This window comes from Clarias gariepinus, chromosome 12 (assembly GCF_024256425.1).
Source record: "Clarias gariepinus isolate MV-2021 ecotype Netherlands chromosome 12, CGAR_prim_01v2, whole genome shotgun sequence".
NCBI lineage: Eukaryota > Metazoa > Chordata > Actinopteri > Siluriformes > Clariidae > Clarias > Clarias gariepinus.
The window spans coordinates 12,524,668-12,541,077 of record NC_071111.1 but is presented as its reverse complement, the minus strand read 5'-3'; the positions used below and the strand labels follow the sequence as shown (position 1 = coordinate 12,541,077).

At 37.4% G+C, this 16,410-nt stretch overlaps 1 protein-coding gene across 1 annotated transcript; it reads left to right on the top strand.

Annotated features, from left to right (window-relative positions):
* The first annotated feature begins 590 nt into the window (after positions 1-590).
* Positions 591-14,818, top strand: helb (helicase (DNA) B). Its single transcript, XM_053508194.1, has 13 exons — positions 591-850; positions 2,743-3,096; positions 3,383-3,624; positions 4,949-5,767; positions 9,323-9,500; positions 9,764-9,905; positions 10,026-10,165; positions 10,364-10,451; positions 11,106-11,165; positions 11,283-11,460; positions 12,535-12,693; positions 12,837-13,274; positions 14,116-14,818. Exons 1-13 carry the CDS (start codon positions 661-663, stop codon positions 14,218-14,220), a joined length of 3,093 nt encoding a protein of 1,030 aa, XP_053364169.1. The 5' UTR covers positions 591-660; the 3' UTR covers positions 14,221-14,818.
* The last annotated feature ends 1,592 nt before the right edge of the window (positions 14,819-16,410 follow it).

Sequence of the window (16,410 nt, the reverse complement as noted above, 5' to 3'; positions counted from 1 at the left end):
TTCAATAAAGTAATACTACTACTAGTAATACTGCTCTGTGCGTGTCTGTACAGCATAGGATCTTTGGCTAGATAAGATTAGAGAAGAAGTCACCTTTGAGATTAGGTACGATTACTTTGGAGTGTTTTTTTCGATCAGATTTCAATCAAATTTTTCAAACAGTGCTACCTACTATGCCCCTGTATTATTACAAATATTACAAAAATTCAATTAAAGTATGCATTAGACAGAAATAACACCTAAGAATAGGAATGATGTACACATTTACACAATGATGTACTTTCCACCTTTAGTTATTTGGTACGAGGGATAATGTAATAAATGTTTGCCCAAAATTTTTTAAAAATTGAAAAGAGAAATGAAGCAAGATTTAAAAAGAGGAAATGAAGATTTGCTGTTTTAAATAATTCTCCACGGACGTGTCTTGAATTTGTGTGAGAAATGTGAGAAACCCTTACTCTCTTCCCCTTTCCAGTGCTGTTTTTGTCTCAGACTGTAATTCACACTCCGCACCAGCTGGTGGCGCAAAAGCGTTTACCAACACGGAAAAAAAGAAGGAGAAGAAGTAGCATGTCACGTGACTTCTCGAGCCGTTGAAGATGAACCGCGAATGAGTCAGCTGTATGTTTTCACTGCTGAGTGTAATAGAGTCACAACAGTATGAAGGGCAGTAGATCCGTTAAGCTGGTGGGTTACATTTTACCAACAAAGACAGATAACGCTGATGAAGTGTCCGAGAATGAAGAAGAGGAGGAAGAGCCAGTGCCAGAGTTCCTGGACATGAAGGAAATGGATTCTGTGTCCTCTGGAGGAGTCATATTCCAGCAGGCTGTCCCTCCCGCGGGTGAAGGTAGAATGTTTGTTATTTGGGAATAAATCAACGTGTTAGTGTTGAATAAATTCCAAACGCATCCTGTCTCTGTGTGCATGGAGTTTGCATGTTCTTTCCGTGCATGGTGGGTTTCCTTCCTCTTCCACAGTCCTAAGATATGCAGGTTAGGCATGTCATTGGCGTTCCCAAATTGCCCGTAGTGTGTTAATAAGTGTGTATGTGTGTGTGCCCTGCGATGGATTGGCACCCAACGTCCAGGGTGTACCCTCCTGCCTCGTGCCCTAAGCATCCTGGGATAGGCTCCAGGTCCTCGCCACCCTGAATACAGGATAAAGTGGTGTAGAAGATGAGTGAGTGAGTAGTGTCTTTCTAGCTATGTGAAAGTGAAAGTAATAGCATTTACACACACACACACACACACACACACACACACACACTCACAATGTGATGGGAACTCTCAGGATTGAGACTTTAAACAGCTGTGTGACCATAAGGAAACTATTTGTTATTGAGACTAATCAGAAAAAAAAACTTGTATTTTCTAGTATGCGTAATGATTGAATTTTGTACCAGTAGAAAATATCATGTGGTGTTATGAGTTCAGATTGACCCTGTTCCAAAGCGATGGACTCATCAGGGTATGAAGAGGGAATGCACATAAAGTAAGCACCTATCATGTATAGTGCCCACAGTACAAGCCTCTGAAGGCAGTGTTATGTGTACCTGAGGTGTTTTAGTTGGTCAGGTTTAGGCTCGGCAACGTTATATCTTTTATCTTCAGCCCTTTTCGAGGTCACTCAAATTCTTATTTTTGCCCGTTTTTTAAATTTTGTAATGGTAGCATGCAGCAGTCAGGATCTGCACGTAGGTAATTCCGTTTGGCTGGCAGTGTTCGCACAGTTAGTTCCATCACAGGCGTGACACAGGTGTTCCAGTAACAGTAGGCAGCGTCACCAGTGGAGAAAACAGGTACGTCAGGCTGAGCTCATAGCTACTAAAACTCCAAATCAGACCATCAGGGAAAACCTTTGTGGTCGTGGGATTTGAACCTTGGACCTTCCGAACCGTAGTACAATGCCTTAACCACTGAACTACCCCTGACCCAGGACTGGCCAACACATTAAGTGCTGTATTTAAAGCTAAGTATATCTTAGTCTACCACATCTTACTTTGTCCCTTCAACCTTCTGCATGTCCACCCTCACCACATTCATAAACCTCCTCTTGGGGCTTCCTCTTTTATCCCTGCCCGGCAGCTCCATCCCTAACATTCTCTTCCAGATATCTCATCCCTTCTCTGCACATGTCTAAACCATCTTAAACTGGCCTCTTTAACTTCGTCCTCAATCTGTCCTACCTGCACTAATATACTCATTTCTAATACTGTCCATTCTTGTTACTCTCTTTTTCACTTCAGTGTGACCACACTCCCCATTTCTTTTTAAGTCTTTCTTTTAAATATTTCATCTCCATTCAACTGCACCTTTTCCCCTTCCATTTAAAGTATACACACACATGTGCTCCAAATATTAAACAAAACAAATACGAAATATGCATTGCATATTCACAATTCAAATAAGACCATAATTTATAAATATGAAAAATGAATAAGGAAAATTTACATTTACCAAAAAAATGCTCAAGGATGAGGTGTGTTGATGCATATAATACGCATCTACACTTTCCTGTAAAAACAAATGCACAAACGCACACATCCGATAACAAATGATGCACATATTGCATTGTTTTGTTGACAAAAATATGACAAGAGATCTGTGCGTATTACAAGTTTGATGATTCCAATCAATTACCACCTTCTGTGTTGATTTACTTTGCTTAAAATTTCTGGTTTAATAGTTTTTTTCCGAATGCTCTTAAGTTTTAAATCCTTCTGCATTGCTTTGTGTCCAGTGGATTTCATGTTCCGTGGGAAAAAAGTATGTGTGAAAGGCCGATTCCCTCTCAGGAACCCATGGTGGGAGATCTCCTGCAATGCCCAGCAATACAGTCGTAAGCTGGTGGTCAACGGCTACCCATCCTACACACTCCGGACAAACCTGAAAAACGACTCGCACACTTTAGTGTCTCTCTTCCTCAAGGAGTGTGATGTGGCGCCTGATTTTGTCACTCGTTTCATGGAATGGCTTCCAAAAGACAGATATGTGGAGCTCATGAATGTTGAGGAAGCTCTGTGTGATTTTGGAAAGAGCATCAACAGCAAGGAGAATGAAACAGATTATGTAAAATCTCAGATTTCTTTATCAGGTATTGGGAGAATGTTATTGAAATGCTTGTTATCTAATACAATGCAATACTTTTTTTCCCCCACTGTACTTTTGTTAAAAAATGTTTTTAGTTTTCTTCAATTATAACACTTTTTAGTGATTACGGATTGCATGTAAAATTTAAAACTCATATCCACTTTGTCAAAAAAAAAAAAACTCCTGGTATCACTTGTGTAGTAGCAGCCATAAAGAGATATTTCATCAATTTCTCATAAAGTTAAAGATGCAACAATGTTCTAATATTGTTTTTTTTTGTCATCAAATAGATGCAGGTTTTCATGTAAGAGCTGCTGCTGTTTATCCTTGTATCATGAAATACCTAACAACGTTGCTGCCTGCGCAGTTTATCAGTCTGCTGGAAAAAGGGAAAGAGGAAGATAAGAAACAGCATTCTGAAAATAATGAAGATAACATGGAGACTTCTCCACAGAAATGTAAAAAGGTTTCCTTATTAGCCAGACTGGAAGACCTCATCAAGAATGATGTGTGGAAGTTTGGCTTTGGCTATGTAAGTAAGACTAAGTACTTGGGGCGGGGGGGGGGAAGAGATAACATACGGTAAAACAATTTATTATTTTTTAACGGCACCACACACAATGTCAACTTTTTGCCAGGCACATCGTAGATATTTTTTAACTGTTTTTATGAAAGATTTTTAAGCTGTTCAAGTGTAACATAATATACTTAAGTAGCTCTAGTACTATATACTTGGATAAAATAAATAATTATTAGATAAATAATTAGCTCTAATTACTAGAGATGGACAAAATTGATTCACATTTGTGCTTGAAGTTAGTTTGTATTTTTTAAATGCAGCCTTAGCTTTTAAGTAAGAAAACTAATACAGTAGAACTTTGGATTGAGAGCATAATTTGTTCTGGAAGTGTGCTTGTATATCAAAACACTTGTATATTAAAGCATATTTTCCCCATAAGAAATAATGAAAATTCTGGCAATTTGTTCCACAACCCAACAATGTTCATATAAAAATAGTTAATAAAGAATATAAAACAAAATAAAACAAATTAACCTGCACTTTAGCTTCAAAAAGAATCGTGGCTGGTGTGATTGAGACCAAAGAGAGGAAAGGAGAAAGGAGGTGTTATAGAAAACAGTACACGTGTGCATGGGTGTTGACTATACAACCGACGCACACGCACTGAGACCGAGCATGCGAGACGATTACCCACAATTCCACACCGCGTGAGTTAGAGAATAACCATTGGCTTGAGTGTGATGCTCGGCGTCAAAACAAGAAGTGAATGTGTGTCACATGAAACGCCATGATATCATATCGGGTGGTGGCTGGTGCAAAACAAAGCATCCACTGTTGATCGTGAAATGCTTTTAAATTTTAAACTAATTTGTTTTCTTTCATTGTGTAGAAATTCAGCAAGGGTGTAGAAAACTGTCTGTAGGCATGTGTGATGGTAGTAGACTCTCTCCCCTGTTAATTAAAGTGACACTAACCAGTCATGTGTGCAGAATAGGGCGCTTAATGCTGCCCTCAGTACTACAGCATGAACAACAGTTTAAAAACAAGCAACGACTGGCTTTATATGTCTTGTTTGGAACACATGCTAACCCTAATCTTTCTTGGGTCGAGGTTATGATGTTGAAAACATGGAGCTAGCTAGAAAAGACTTGCTATATAAAAACAAATGCAGTAAGTTAATACATAAAAGACAAACACCATTGTTGTTTATTATAATAAGTATTTTTTTCCACTCTTTTCCATAAAATTGCAGGCACTTTATTGCATTTTACATCTAAATAATACTGTCTCTCTCCATTAAATGTTTCATTTATTCATTTTCTTAATTTATCAACAGATCATGTATAACGAGTTTCATTTAGTCAGATGTGAGACCAAACTGAGGGACTTTAAGTCATGTGACTTATTCAGCAAAATGTCTTCTGAGCAGCAAAATGCCCTTGAGGTGTACAACGAAATTAAAATCTACTGTAGTCGTTCTGGGCACACCTACATCCCCATGAAGGTTCTGGAAGAGAGGATGAAGATACCAGAAGTGAGCATTTGGGAAGCTGTGGTCTTCCTACGAAAGCATGGAGTACTGGTTAGAGAAAAGGATAAGATTGCTCTGAGGAGCCTCTATGAGTATGAGAGGGACATTGTTGAATGTCTTCATCAGATTATTGTCGGAGACCAATGGAAAATTGATCTGGATGTGAAGGAGGTTCTTCGCTCTATGGCGCGTGAGAGAATAAAAACAAAAAAGCCTGCCACCAAATCAAGTTCTACTGCCTCAGGAACAAATGAAGAAGATGATGAGTTTGGTCAAAACATAGAGTCAGATGACTCCATGGATAAAGAACCAGAGACCACTTCTATAACTTTGGACCTAGACCAAGTGCGAGCAGCAGAGATGATGTGTGCTAATGCCGTGACAGTGATCAGTGGAAAGGGGGGCTGTGGCAAGACTACCGTCGTCAGTAGCATCTTTAAAGCTGCCATGGATCAACAGCAGAATAACAGAAAGGATAATGACGGCATCGGGGAGGAGGGTGAGGAGGAGGAGGAGGAGGAGGATAACAAAAAGCCCTTGGAGGTTCTCCTTACTGCTCCCACAGGTAGAGCTGCAGCATTACTGACAGCGAGAACCCGCTTTACAGCTTATACCATGCATCAGGTTTGTTGTGTCTTAGTTTATCTCACTATGGCTAACCTCACACTGCTGGCCTAAAGTGGCCTAAAACTGTTTATTATTTATTTATTTACTGTATTTATTTTTTTATATGTGACTCAGATCTGGGCCCGTATTCACGAAGCATCTTAAGCCTTAAAGTTGCTCCTAGTAACGTAATTCTAAGAAAATTCTTACAATTATATAATTTTCTAGGAATTTCCCCTTAAATGTAGAACTAAATCTTAGTAAAGATAAAAATGATTCACGAAACATCTTACCCCTATAAACTAAGGTAAAAATTAAGTGTAGAGAGGAGGACTTTTACGAGTCTTAAAAGTTTCTATAGCAGAGGACAAATTGGCAGAAAGAAGAAATATTCTCCAAATACTGACTGTAAAGCTAAAAGTAAACACTACTTATCCAATTTGGTTTTCTTGTTCTTTTACTTCCTTCCATCTCTTTTGGATTGTTGGCTACATACCATCCAAAAGATGCAACTTAAATAGACTTTCCTTCAATCTTGTAACTTGGTAAAAGCTAAGCCATTTTGCTCCCATCAATCTGAAATGGATTACAAATAATAAAATCAGTAAATAAATGTAAGAACTTAAATATAGTAACTACTGTACTGTGTGGAAATCATTCCATTTTCATGATTGACGCTGTTTTAATAAACTTATATTTAGATAAGATATTTAGCCTATAACAGAAACTTTGCATAAAGTAGCATGTAGTCATGTTTATACAATTTCTTTGTATACAAACATTATGATTTCAATGTCTATTTATTATCATATATCGTATTTTCACAAAGCACATTTTAAGACCTTTACAGTTTTTTTTTTTATCAACCAATCACAGTCCTTGAATTGTTGCATCAACCCTAGCAAGGGGGTCATTCATTCTTTGTTAGTACGGGCCCTGATCTTTTAAATTCTGATCTGGGCTACTTTCATATGTAGTCCTTAAATCAGATACAGATTTAATTTTTTGAAGTGTAACCTCAATCTGAACAAAATTTCACACTAATAATTACAAATAACTTTTCCGTCTGTCCTTTAAAACGGCAGGCATACGTACATCGATACATCCTTGCTTGGGCCATCTGGACTAAAAGACTTCATTAGTTGCTATTTTAGTTGAAAAAAAATCTGCTTTTGATTTTGCCTCAGAGGACAGCAAGCAGTTAGTCTGCTGTCTTTGTATGGGTCCAGAACAAGGAAGGAAGCCACATGCCTCACTTGACTCACTAGTTTAAGCAGCTATTGCATTTACATTTACATTTACATTTTCGGCATTTGGCAGACGCTCTTATCCAAAGCGACTTACATTTTTATCTCATTACATTAGTTGAGGGTTAAGGGCCTTGCTCAAGGGCCCAACAGTGGCAACTTGGTGGTTGTGGGGTTTGAACCTGGGATCTTCCGAACCGTTGTCCAATGCCTTAACCACTGAGCTACCCCTGGCCCATTTGCGTTCAATGCTGTGAAAGCCCCACACTGCCGGTGCTGACTGATGTCTGCGAGCACCCCACGCATGTGCAGAGAGGAAAAAAAGTTACATAAATTCCATTTTAACCATTCCCATTCAAGTATCATTATTGCATATCAATTAAATATATAATCTAAGACTACAAATGAAAAGTATCAAGTTGCTGCTGTTAGACAGCCATAAAAATAAGATCACTTTCACATTAGGAGAAAAAATGGAATTAAGTAAATTCAGGAAAATTAGAAGTAGGGCTCCAACAACAAATCGATAAAATCGCTTACTAAAAGCAGTGGCAACGAATTTAATAATCGATTCGTCGTGTCGCGGAGATATTTGATTATTTAAAACAAAAACTTTAGTTGAGCGGAGCGGAGTGGACACACTTGGTCTCGCGCACTGATGCTAGCAGAGTTCGACGCCTTATAGACAGGGCGGAGCAAAAAAAAAACGAGCGGAAGTGGAGGAAAGATACAGAGCGGAGGCTGCTGGGTCTTAGTGCGCGTCTCTCCGTGGTATAATCAACATTCTTGCACGCGTGTACTGTTTACTATAACACTGTGACCACGTGTGTCTGCGTAAAACATAGCGTGTATGTAAAGCAAAAGCAAGTCTTATTAGAGACGTTAAAAATCCATGTTCTCTCTCTGCTCAAGGCTTACCCTGCTCTTTGGCCTTCACACACACACACACACACACACACACACACACACACACACACACACACACACACACACACACATTCTTTCTCTCTGCTTTACACAGTAACATTGCTCTGTCGCGATTCTTTTTAAAGGTAAAGTGCAGGTTGATTTGTTAAGTGTGTTTTTGAAAATTTAATTTGGTTTTCGAGTATGCGAGCCACTTCCGGAACGAATTATCCAAGGTTCCACTGTATATATTTGGCAGATGTAAAGCATACATGTCTATGTTTTTTGTGTTAGTCTATTTTTATTTTATTATTATAACAGCTCAAGGAGCAACATGTTTGTGCATTTTCTAAAGATTTTAGTTCTGTTTTTGAATAAAGGGTTGGAAATGAATGCTTTTCTTAGATTTCTGGTTTATCCAATTAATCAGTAAAAATAATCGGCAGATTAATCGATTATTAAAATAATCGTTAGTTGCAGCCCTAATTAGAAGGCACAAATTGCAACTACTCCACGTTCGATAAGATCTTAAAAAATGGTTGATCACAGCCACAGGAGTTAAGCTAAGCGGTTAAAGGCGGAACCAAGTAAAAAAAACAAGGATGTGAACCAAAAATGGCAGGATTTTTACAGCAATCTTGAGCACATCCTGTGACAGAATGTTTCTTTGCGAATGTGAGTCAGATTAGGAGCCTGATCTTGATCAGATTAGAGCTAGCAGATCCATTACGCATATCACCTCCTACATTATTCGTACAAACCATTTGTCAAATCTTGTGTCGAGTTCAGATTATCATATATATCTTGTCTGGCAAAACATTCATCACGAGCCTTCCTCTTGTACATACATGACGTAGTTACAAGCAGTTTAAACATTTACATTTTTTTTTTGTCTTGTTGAACTTAATGCACGACTACATGTAAATTGATCTCCTTAAGTTGTGCTTAAAACAAAAACTAAGCAAATAAATATATTCTGGTAGGAACCTAGGCAATAAAACTAACATGTTGCATGATCTCGTTCTTGGTTTTTAGAACCGTGCCAATGGTTTTTCAACCATTGGCACAGTTCTAAAAAACAAGGAATGCCAGTGATTGCAGCCATGTTAAAAGAACGAGCAATGTTGAGCAATTTCTCCATCGTTACCGCTTGGCGCTTCTCAGTAGTACCAGCTTCATCGTCGCTGTTTTCACGCATGCTTCCAGACATCCTGGAATGTACGCTGAGCACACTTGCCAGTGAATGCATTCTCATATCTTTGAAAGTTTGTAACTCGAATGTTTGTATGTAGGGGACTTTATTCAGACCCTTGTCTAAGGATTTAGGGGACTGTATTCAGACCCTTGTCTAAGGATTTAAGAATTTTTAAATCAAATTTAGGACTTACATAGATTGTCCTTGTCTCTGCACTGCTTTTAGGTCTTGTGGAGTTACAAGCTTACAAAGAAAAGTCCAAGTGGTGAGCCACTGAACTGGACGTTTGAAAAAGTTCGAGTGCTGGTGGTGGATGAGGGCAGTCTGGTGTGTGTCCAGATTCTTTCTTCTATCCTGTCAATGCTCACCAAACATGCTCAGCTTCAAAAGTTCATCATTCTGGGTGAGACCAGAGTAACTGTATCTGTGCCTACAGTATCGGACAATCTTTTTCAGTGATTTCACTGTAGAGATGTGTTTGATGCCCATATTGATTGTTTTGCTTTTGTGTGATAACAGGTGATCAAAAAACCCATTATGTACTTATTGGATTAATTAGAAAAAGATACAGTGTGTAGTAGTAGTAGTAATTGACTGTTATCAATCTTATTATTTAAGAGTGCACTGTATATCATCATATTATGTTTGTTCTTTTTTTGGGGAAAGGGGATATAAGGCAGTTACCCAGCATTGAACCAGGAAATGTCCTCAATGACCTCTTTACCAGTCTAAAGAAGGTGAACTGGGCCATCGAAATGCGTACCAACCACCGTGCTGAATCAGAGCTCATAGTCCAAAATGCTGGATTGTAAGCTGTTTTGTTTTATCTAAAATTTAATATAAAAAAAAAATTCTTGCTTTTTTTTTCTTTAGTAAATTAATGTAATCTTTGCAGGTCATTTTAAATTCTTGTCTTTTGCTCTTTTAGAATAGCAGATATGGGTGTAACTAAAAGGTTTCGTTCTCTAAACTATGATGCTACTGTGGAAATGGGCAAGAATTTTACACTACCATTACCTGAAAAGAGCTTTATTGAGATCCTTCTCCCAGAACGGCAAAAAGATGATGGTATGTACATTAAAATTATCTCATCCTTCAAAGGTATTAAAACATTCTCTATGGCTTGTGTTCCACATAAAGTACTGTAGATGGACAATAGAAGATCAGATGTGAGTGGTTCAGTAGGAAGTGAATAATTTCTTCTTTACAAATCACCCAAGATTTATTTAAATTTTTTTTTTTTTTTGCAATTAAAATAAATCCCAGATCTACAGACTTCCATAAAAGATTTGCTGAAAGGCCCAGCTGCAGGACTTAAGGATGATTCATCTTCACAATTTGTTGCCTTCAAGAGGTAAAAATGTCTTGCAGAAAATAGACAGAAAATCTTTAAAAACACCACACTGCTCAACTGATAATTATATTATTGTCTATGTACAGTGTCTTGCAAAAGTATTGATACCCTTTGAACTTTTCCACATTTTGGTTTTCAAACGTTTTTACAAATACATTTTTTAAATGTGTGATGTATATTTGTATGCAGCCCTCCTGAGTCAATACTTTGTTTAACCACCATTCACTGCAATTACAAAAAAAATTTTTTTGGGGGGGTATGTCTCTACCAGCTTTGCACTTTTAGATAGAGAAATTTTTGCCCATCCTTCTTTGCAAAATAGTGGGCTATAAAAGGAGTAAAGGGGGCTAAATACAAATGTGAATGTACTTTTCAGATTTTTATATAAAAATAAATAAAATGTTTATAATGTTCCTTCTACTTTACAGTAATGTGCCACTTTGTGTTGGTCTGTCACATAAGATCCCAAAAAAATAAATTTGTGGTTGTAACGTGAAAAAAATGTGAAAAAGCTCAAGGGGTAAAAATACTTTTGCAAGACACTGTAATATATGGACACAGTGCTTGGTTAAATTTAGTGCACTAGAATTGTAGCATTAGTACAGTTGATGCTGTGACTGTAATGTCTGTTCTCACATGTGTTCTTATTAATAGGACTGAATGTGCTCTGATTAATGAGATTTGCTGCAAGCATTACTCAGGCCACATCACTAAGTAAGTTTAGCAATAGTCACTGTTTGTATTATTGCGTATTGTTAATAAAATATTGCATTTTTACTGTTACCGTACTATAATTGCATTATGTCAGTGTGTAATTTTATTTTATTTCAGGAATCATAAAAACAAAATGGACTTTCAGATTGGTGATAAAGTATGTTGCACGAGGAATGGCTACGTGAGAGATCTAGACAAAGAAGATGATGAACCCAAAGACAAGAAGGATGATAAGAATAAAAGCCCAGTTAAAAAAGAACGATTGTGCAATGGGGAGATTTTCTTTATTAAACAGGTATTGTGGAAAAACTGACAAAGAAATTTTTTTTGTACAAAATTGTTTGTAGTAGATACATGTAAAGTTAGTGTTTTTTTTTGTTTTTTTTTAATAGAAAAAATTTGAACAAACCTCTGCGTCAGTACTAGTGATGATTTATGCTGGATTATAAATCACCTAAGCTACAAGTGTGACCTCTTGTGGTGTATACATTTATGGATGTATTAGAGAAATATAGTGCAAGATGATTATATCATGATGATTACATTATGATTATATCATGATTTCTCCAAATTCTACGCAAATGGCCCCTTTGAATTACTATAGTTTTAGAATTATTAAAATAAATTTTTTACACAAATTTGTAAATCAGGTGTTGTCTCACACACAGTTTAGGTGCCTCATGTATACAAGTCATTTAGAAAACTCATCAACTACCTGAACTTTTTAGAGGTTAGTTGTTTGAGATGTTTGACTGCATGTTTGAGAAATACAGGCTAAGTTAAGAGAGTTGTCCACATAGTTAAGAGCCTTGCACAAACAAGGACAAGGATATAAAAAATATTGCAACGGTACTAAATGTTCCTAGAAATACAGCAGAAAGCCTATTTCATGAGTTCAAAGGTAAAGGAACAGTGGCTACACTTCCTGGATGTGGCAGAAGAAGAAGCTATCACCTGCTGTTACCAGATTCCTGAGGAGCCCAGTATTAAAAACACATGATTGACTGCAGAGGACCAACAGAAAGATTTGGTGGCAGCAGGTGCTGAAGTTTCACTCTGCACTATAAGGCGCATACTGAACAGGCCGTCACCCGAGGACGTACCTCGCTAAACATATGCAGAAAAGTGCACGCTTTATTTTTGTGTTTCACATAACTAAGTTGTTGGAATTCTAGCTGAGACTTACTTTAAGGACAAATGTGTGTCTTATTACTGATGCTTAATTGATTATCGATTCTTAATGTTGTAAACTATCAGGCAAAAAACGTAAAAAAAAAACATTTGTTTATATCTAGAAATAGAGGGGTTTTGGTCATTTTTGAAGTTTGCTCATTATGCGAGGAATTGTGCATGTGGATTCTAATTACAGGATGTGACCATAAAGGAAGACACTGCGAAGAAGGGCAAAAAAATGAGACGTCTGACTCTGGATAACAATCACGGCAAGATCCTTACTGTTGATTACAGGGAACTAATGAGAGAGTGTAAACTGCAGCATGCCTGGGCTCGAACTATTCACACTTTTCAGGTACTCGTCACTTTTATAAACTCTTACCCTCAATCACTTTACTCATGCTTCCTCCATGCTGTTTACAAATGTTGTGACTTTCAATGATTCTTTCCTGTCTTCAAACTTTTTATGTTGTGACCTCAATGAATTTCTTCATTTAGGGCTCAGAGGAAAAGACCATCGTGTATGTCCTTGACAGTGGCATCCCTCAAACTTGGAAACATGTTTATACCGCGGTCACACGTGGTCAGAGCCGTGTGTATGTCATAACACAAAAAGATGGGCTTGAGAACGCCATCCGAAGATACGTCATCAAACGCAACACGCGACTAGAAGGCCTTGTTTCGGAATTGATCCACAACTTAGGAATAGCAAAGAATGATTTTCTCAGTCAGCTGAGCCAGTCTCAATTGAACACGCCAAAGCGAGGTTCTGGATGTCAGCATTTTAAATCTGAGCATGAGGCATCATCAAGCCCTGGTCCATTCCAAACTTACTCTGGATTTGGTGACCTCGGTTCGCCCAAGTCTGCAACTCCAAGTCCATGTAAGCGAGAGAGAACCGTGGATGACTGCACTACACCACCCAAGCAAATGAAGGTGAAAATACTGTAGACATTTTACACATACACATCTCATTAAACCACTAAAATCATAGTGAATGTTGCCTGTTGTTTCCAGGATGGTGCAAGGATACTCCACTGTTTATTAGCTTGACAGTTTGATCATATCTGTAAGCTCAAATATACAGAAAATGGCAGTTACTAGTTTCCTCACAGCCAGTGTACAGTATCCAAACTACACTTGCATGCTTAGCCCTTACATGTGGCATATGCTTTTAGGGGGAAAAGAAGATGTGAATGATATGTGAAAATGTGAAAATAATGAGGAAAAAAATGAATTCACTATGAACAAAAGTATCGACACCAGGCCATCACAACTACATGAGCTCATAGATTTAGTCATGTCTGTGCTGTTACAATAACTTCGTATCTCCATGGAAGGCAAAAATGTTTAATAGGGTTTAGGTACTGTATGTGCCATGTGTGAGTTCTTCTTCGCCATCCTTTCCAAGTTTTGTCTTCATCGTCCACTCTTGGTGCAAGACTGGAACAGGTTTGGCCTTTAAGACTCAGTGGAGATTTTTTTTTTTTCATTTATGGTACAGAATACAAAGACCTGCTACTAGGTTTAAAACAAACTGTTTAGTAGAATCAGTTCACAAAAGTCTCACATAATCGTGTTAAATAGTCAGGTGTCCATATACTTTAAGCCACATGGTGTAAATAAAAAAATAAAAAAAATTTTTTTAATTCTGCATTATATTAACATCATGCTGTAATGTGACCTGATCTATGTAATAATCTTTAGCATACTGTAATCTACAATTGTGATGACAGTACCATTCATCTATATTTATAATTCTTTGCCATTTTTGCAGGTGGAAACTCCTTTAGAGTGTTCCCAGCTACAGTCTCTCTCTCTTACCACCATGTCTCCTAGACAGCTCTTCCCAAACGATCCTCAGTCGAACCACAACCAGTGATAGTAAGAGCAAGAAACAGCAGACTGAGCCTGCCAAACACCAAACTACAAACACCTGGTGGAGGGGAATTGTGTGTACGTTGCTTTATTTTAAGTGATTCAACTTTAAACTAGATATCGATCCAGCAAAGTACAGATTGTGTATTTTTATAGATTTCGGTTTGTTTACTTATGGAGTTTCATAAACAGCAACCTTTCATATTTATGGTGACTTTAGTGCATAGTAATGAATATTTTAAATGTTTTAGGGTCTGTATTTCAGTTGTTTTCATCCAAATATTAACTACTGCATTACTATGTGAAGTGAACAAATCATGGCAGAAGCTAGCATACAGTATATATACACAACTTGTTTTCATAAAACTGCATCAAGTGGGGAGACGAGAATTTGGTTATAAATTTTTCTGGCCTATAAGTATTTCAATTTCTGTATTTTCTGCTTGTGCTCATTGCATGTGTCAATCAATGCTAGTGCACATTAAACATGAATTATTTCATTATGTCATTAATTCACACAGAAAGGCTATGTTAAATCTGTTTAAAATTAGTTTAAGCATTACCATTATTGTTTTTCGTGTGCACAACGTTCTTTATTTTATTTATTTATTTTTTTTATCTACCACATCACTGTCAGCATTTATTCATTAAACATTCTATATTTCTCAGTAACAATTAACGCTGGCTGTGCCAAAAAGAAATTCCTAGTAGTAAAATATGGTTCTTTGTGGAAGTCACTGCTCTCAGACGTGTGCTTAAAATTCCACTTGCATTAAAAAAGAAGTAAGTAACCACAACCCGCACTTTAGATGACTGTTACATTGTCAGCCTTCTTAAGAAGGCTTTTTTCTTAAGGTTCTTAACCTCAATAGAATTGCCTCCCCATAGTCATCGTCATCATCATCACTGATGAACATTCTCCATCCTACTGTGTTAGCTTGTCTAGTGTAAGCGCAATAATTAATGATACTGTATCATTATTGCAATTAATCAACTTCGCACAACAGGCAGTGATGTTGCACTGAATATTAGCAAGGCTGTGATGTGGTCGTAGGGACGTGGGTGTAGCCTAAGGTACCTCGAGAGTGATATTGGTTTCATACAAGTCCTACAACAGCCTTTATTAACAAATTATCATTTATTGGTTTATTTAATCAGTTATTTTGTTTTACCAACACAACAAATTCTGTGACAGGTGGAAACGACAGTTACTGTAATTAACCCAGATGAAAGTAGTTTTAAATTCTTTTGGTACTATGTAGCCAAAAGTTGAGACTATGAAGGTGGTGGACAGTCCTGAGAAATTTAAAATTTTTACTTTATATCATTAATTCCAAAGTGGAATATCTTCGGACTTCTGCTTCCTTGGGTAGAATCTCAAATAGTGTTAAATGGAAAGCTAGGGCTCTAGGGTGTACAGTCTCCTCTTTCACACACAGAATGGTGCCCTTAATCAGTGTTTAGAAGAAGAATCAAATTTTTGTCATTATACTGTACAGTGTACAATGAAATTATGAGTGCAATTTCTGTGTAAAAACTGCATTAAGCATTAAATAAAACAGACAGACTATGGTACGAGAATGATACTGGACATGTGTACAGTAATTAAATGATGGAGAGTCGGACATTATTGCACAAGCCAAACACTGTAAACGAGTTGCTTATTTGAGGTATGTAGAGGTAGATAAGTAAGGGATGGTTGTAGAGACAGATTAATTTACCAGCCATGACATATTGACCTTATCATGAAGTAAAATTATGATTAACCTGTTTGATTGCACTGGCTCATGTAGTGATAACGTAATAGGAATAATGGTAATAAATAGACAGACAATTTATTGCACTAGGTCATACAGCTGTAACAGGTCTATAACAATTGCACTATTTTTTTTTTTTTTGGTGGAGCGCAAGAGGCGTACCACACTGAGATACAGTACACCAGAACGCTTTTAATAGTGGAATGGTAGAGTAGTGCTGGTTTTTCCTCTGTACTCTCAGGAAGTGTAGTCACTGATGTGCCTTTTTTCTATGACTGTAGTAGTGTTGGGTGAGCAGCCTGGATCCTTAATAATCTGCCTTACACCTCCAGGGTCCTGCTTTGATTCCCGCATCGGATTTGTGTTAAAGTTTGCATATTTCCCTTGGCATACATACTGATGTACTCTGGTTTTCTTTAACGGTCCAAAGACATGCA

Excerpts from the sequence above, each read along its gene's own strand:
- helb (XM_053508194.1), top strand. The coding sequence starts at position 661 with ATGAAGGGCAGTAGATCCGTTAAGCTGGTGGGTTACATTTTACCAACA. Across the intron at positions 9,501-9,763 it reads TCAAAAGTTCATCATTCTGG|GGGATATAAGGCAGTTACCC; the intron begins GTGAGACCAGAG and ends TTTTGGGGAAAG. Across the intron at positions 10,452-11,105 it reads CAATTTGTTGCCTTCAAGAG|GACTGAATGTGCTCTGATTA; the intron begins GTAAAAATGTCT and ends TCTTATTAATAG.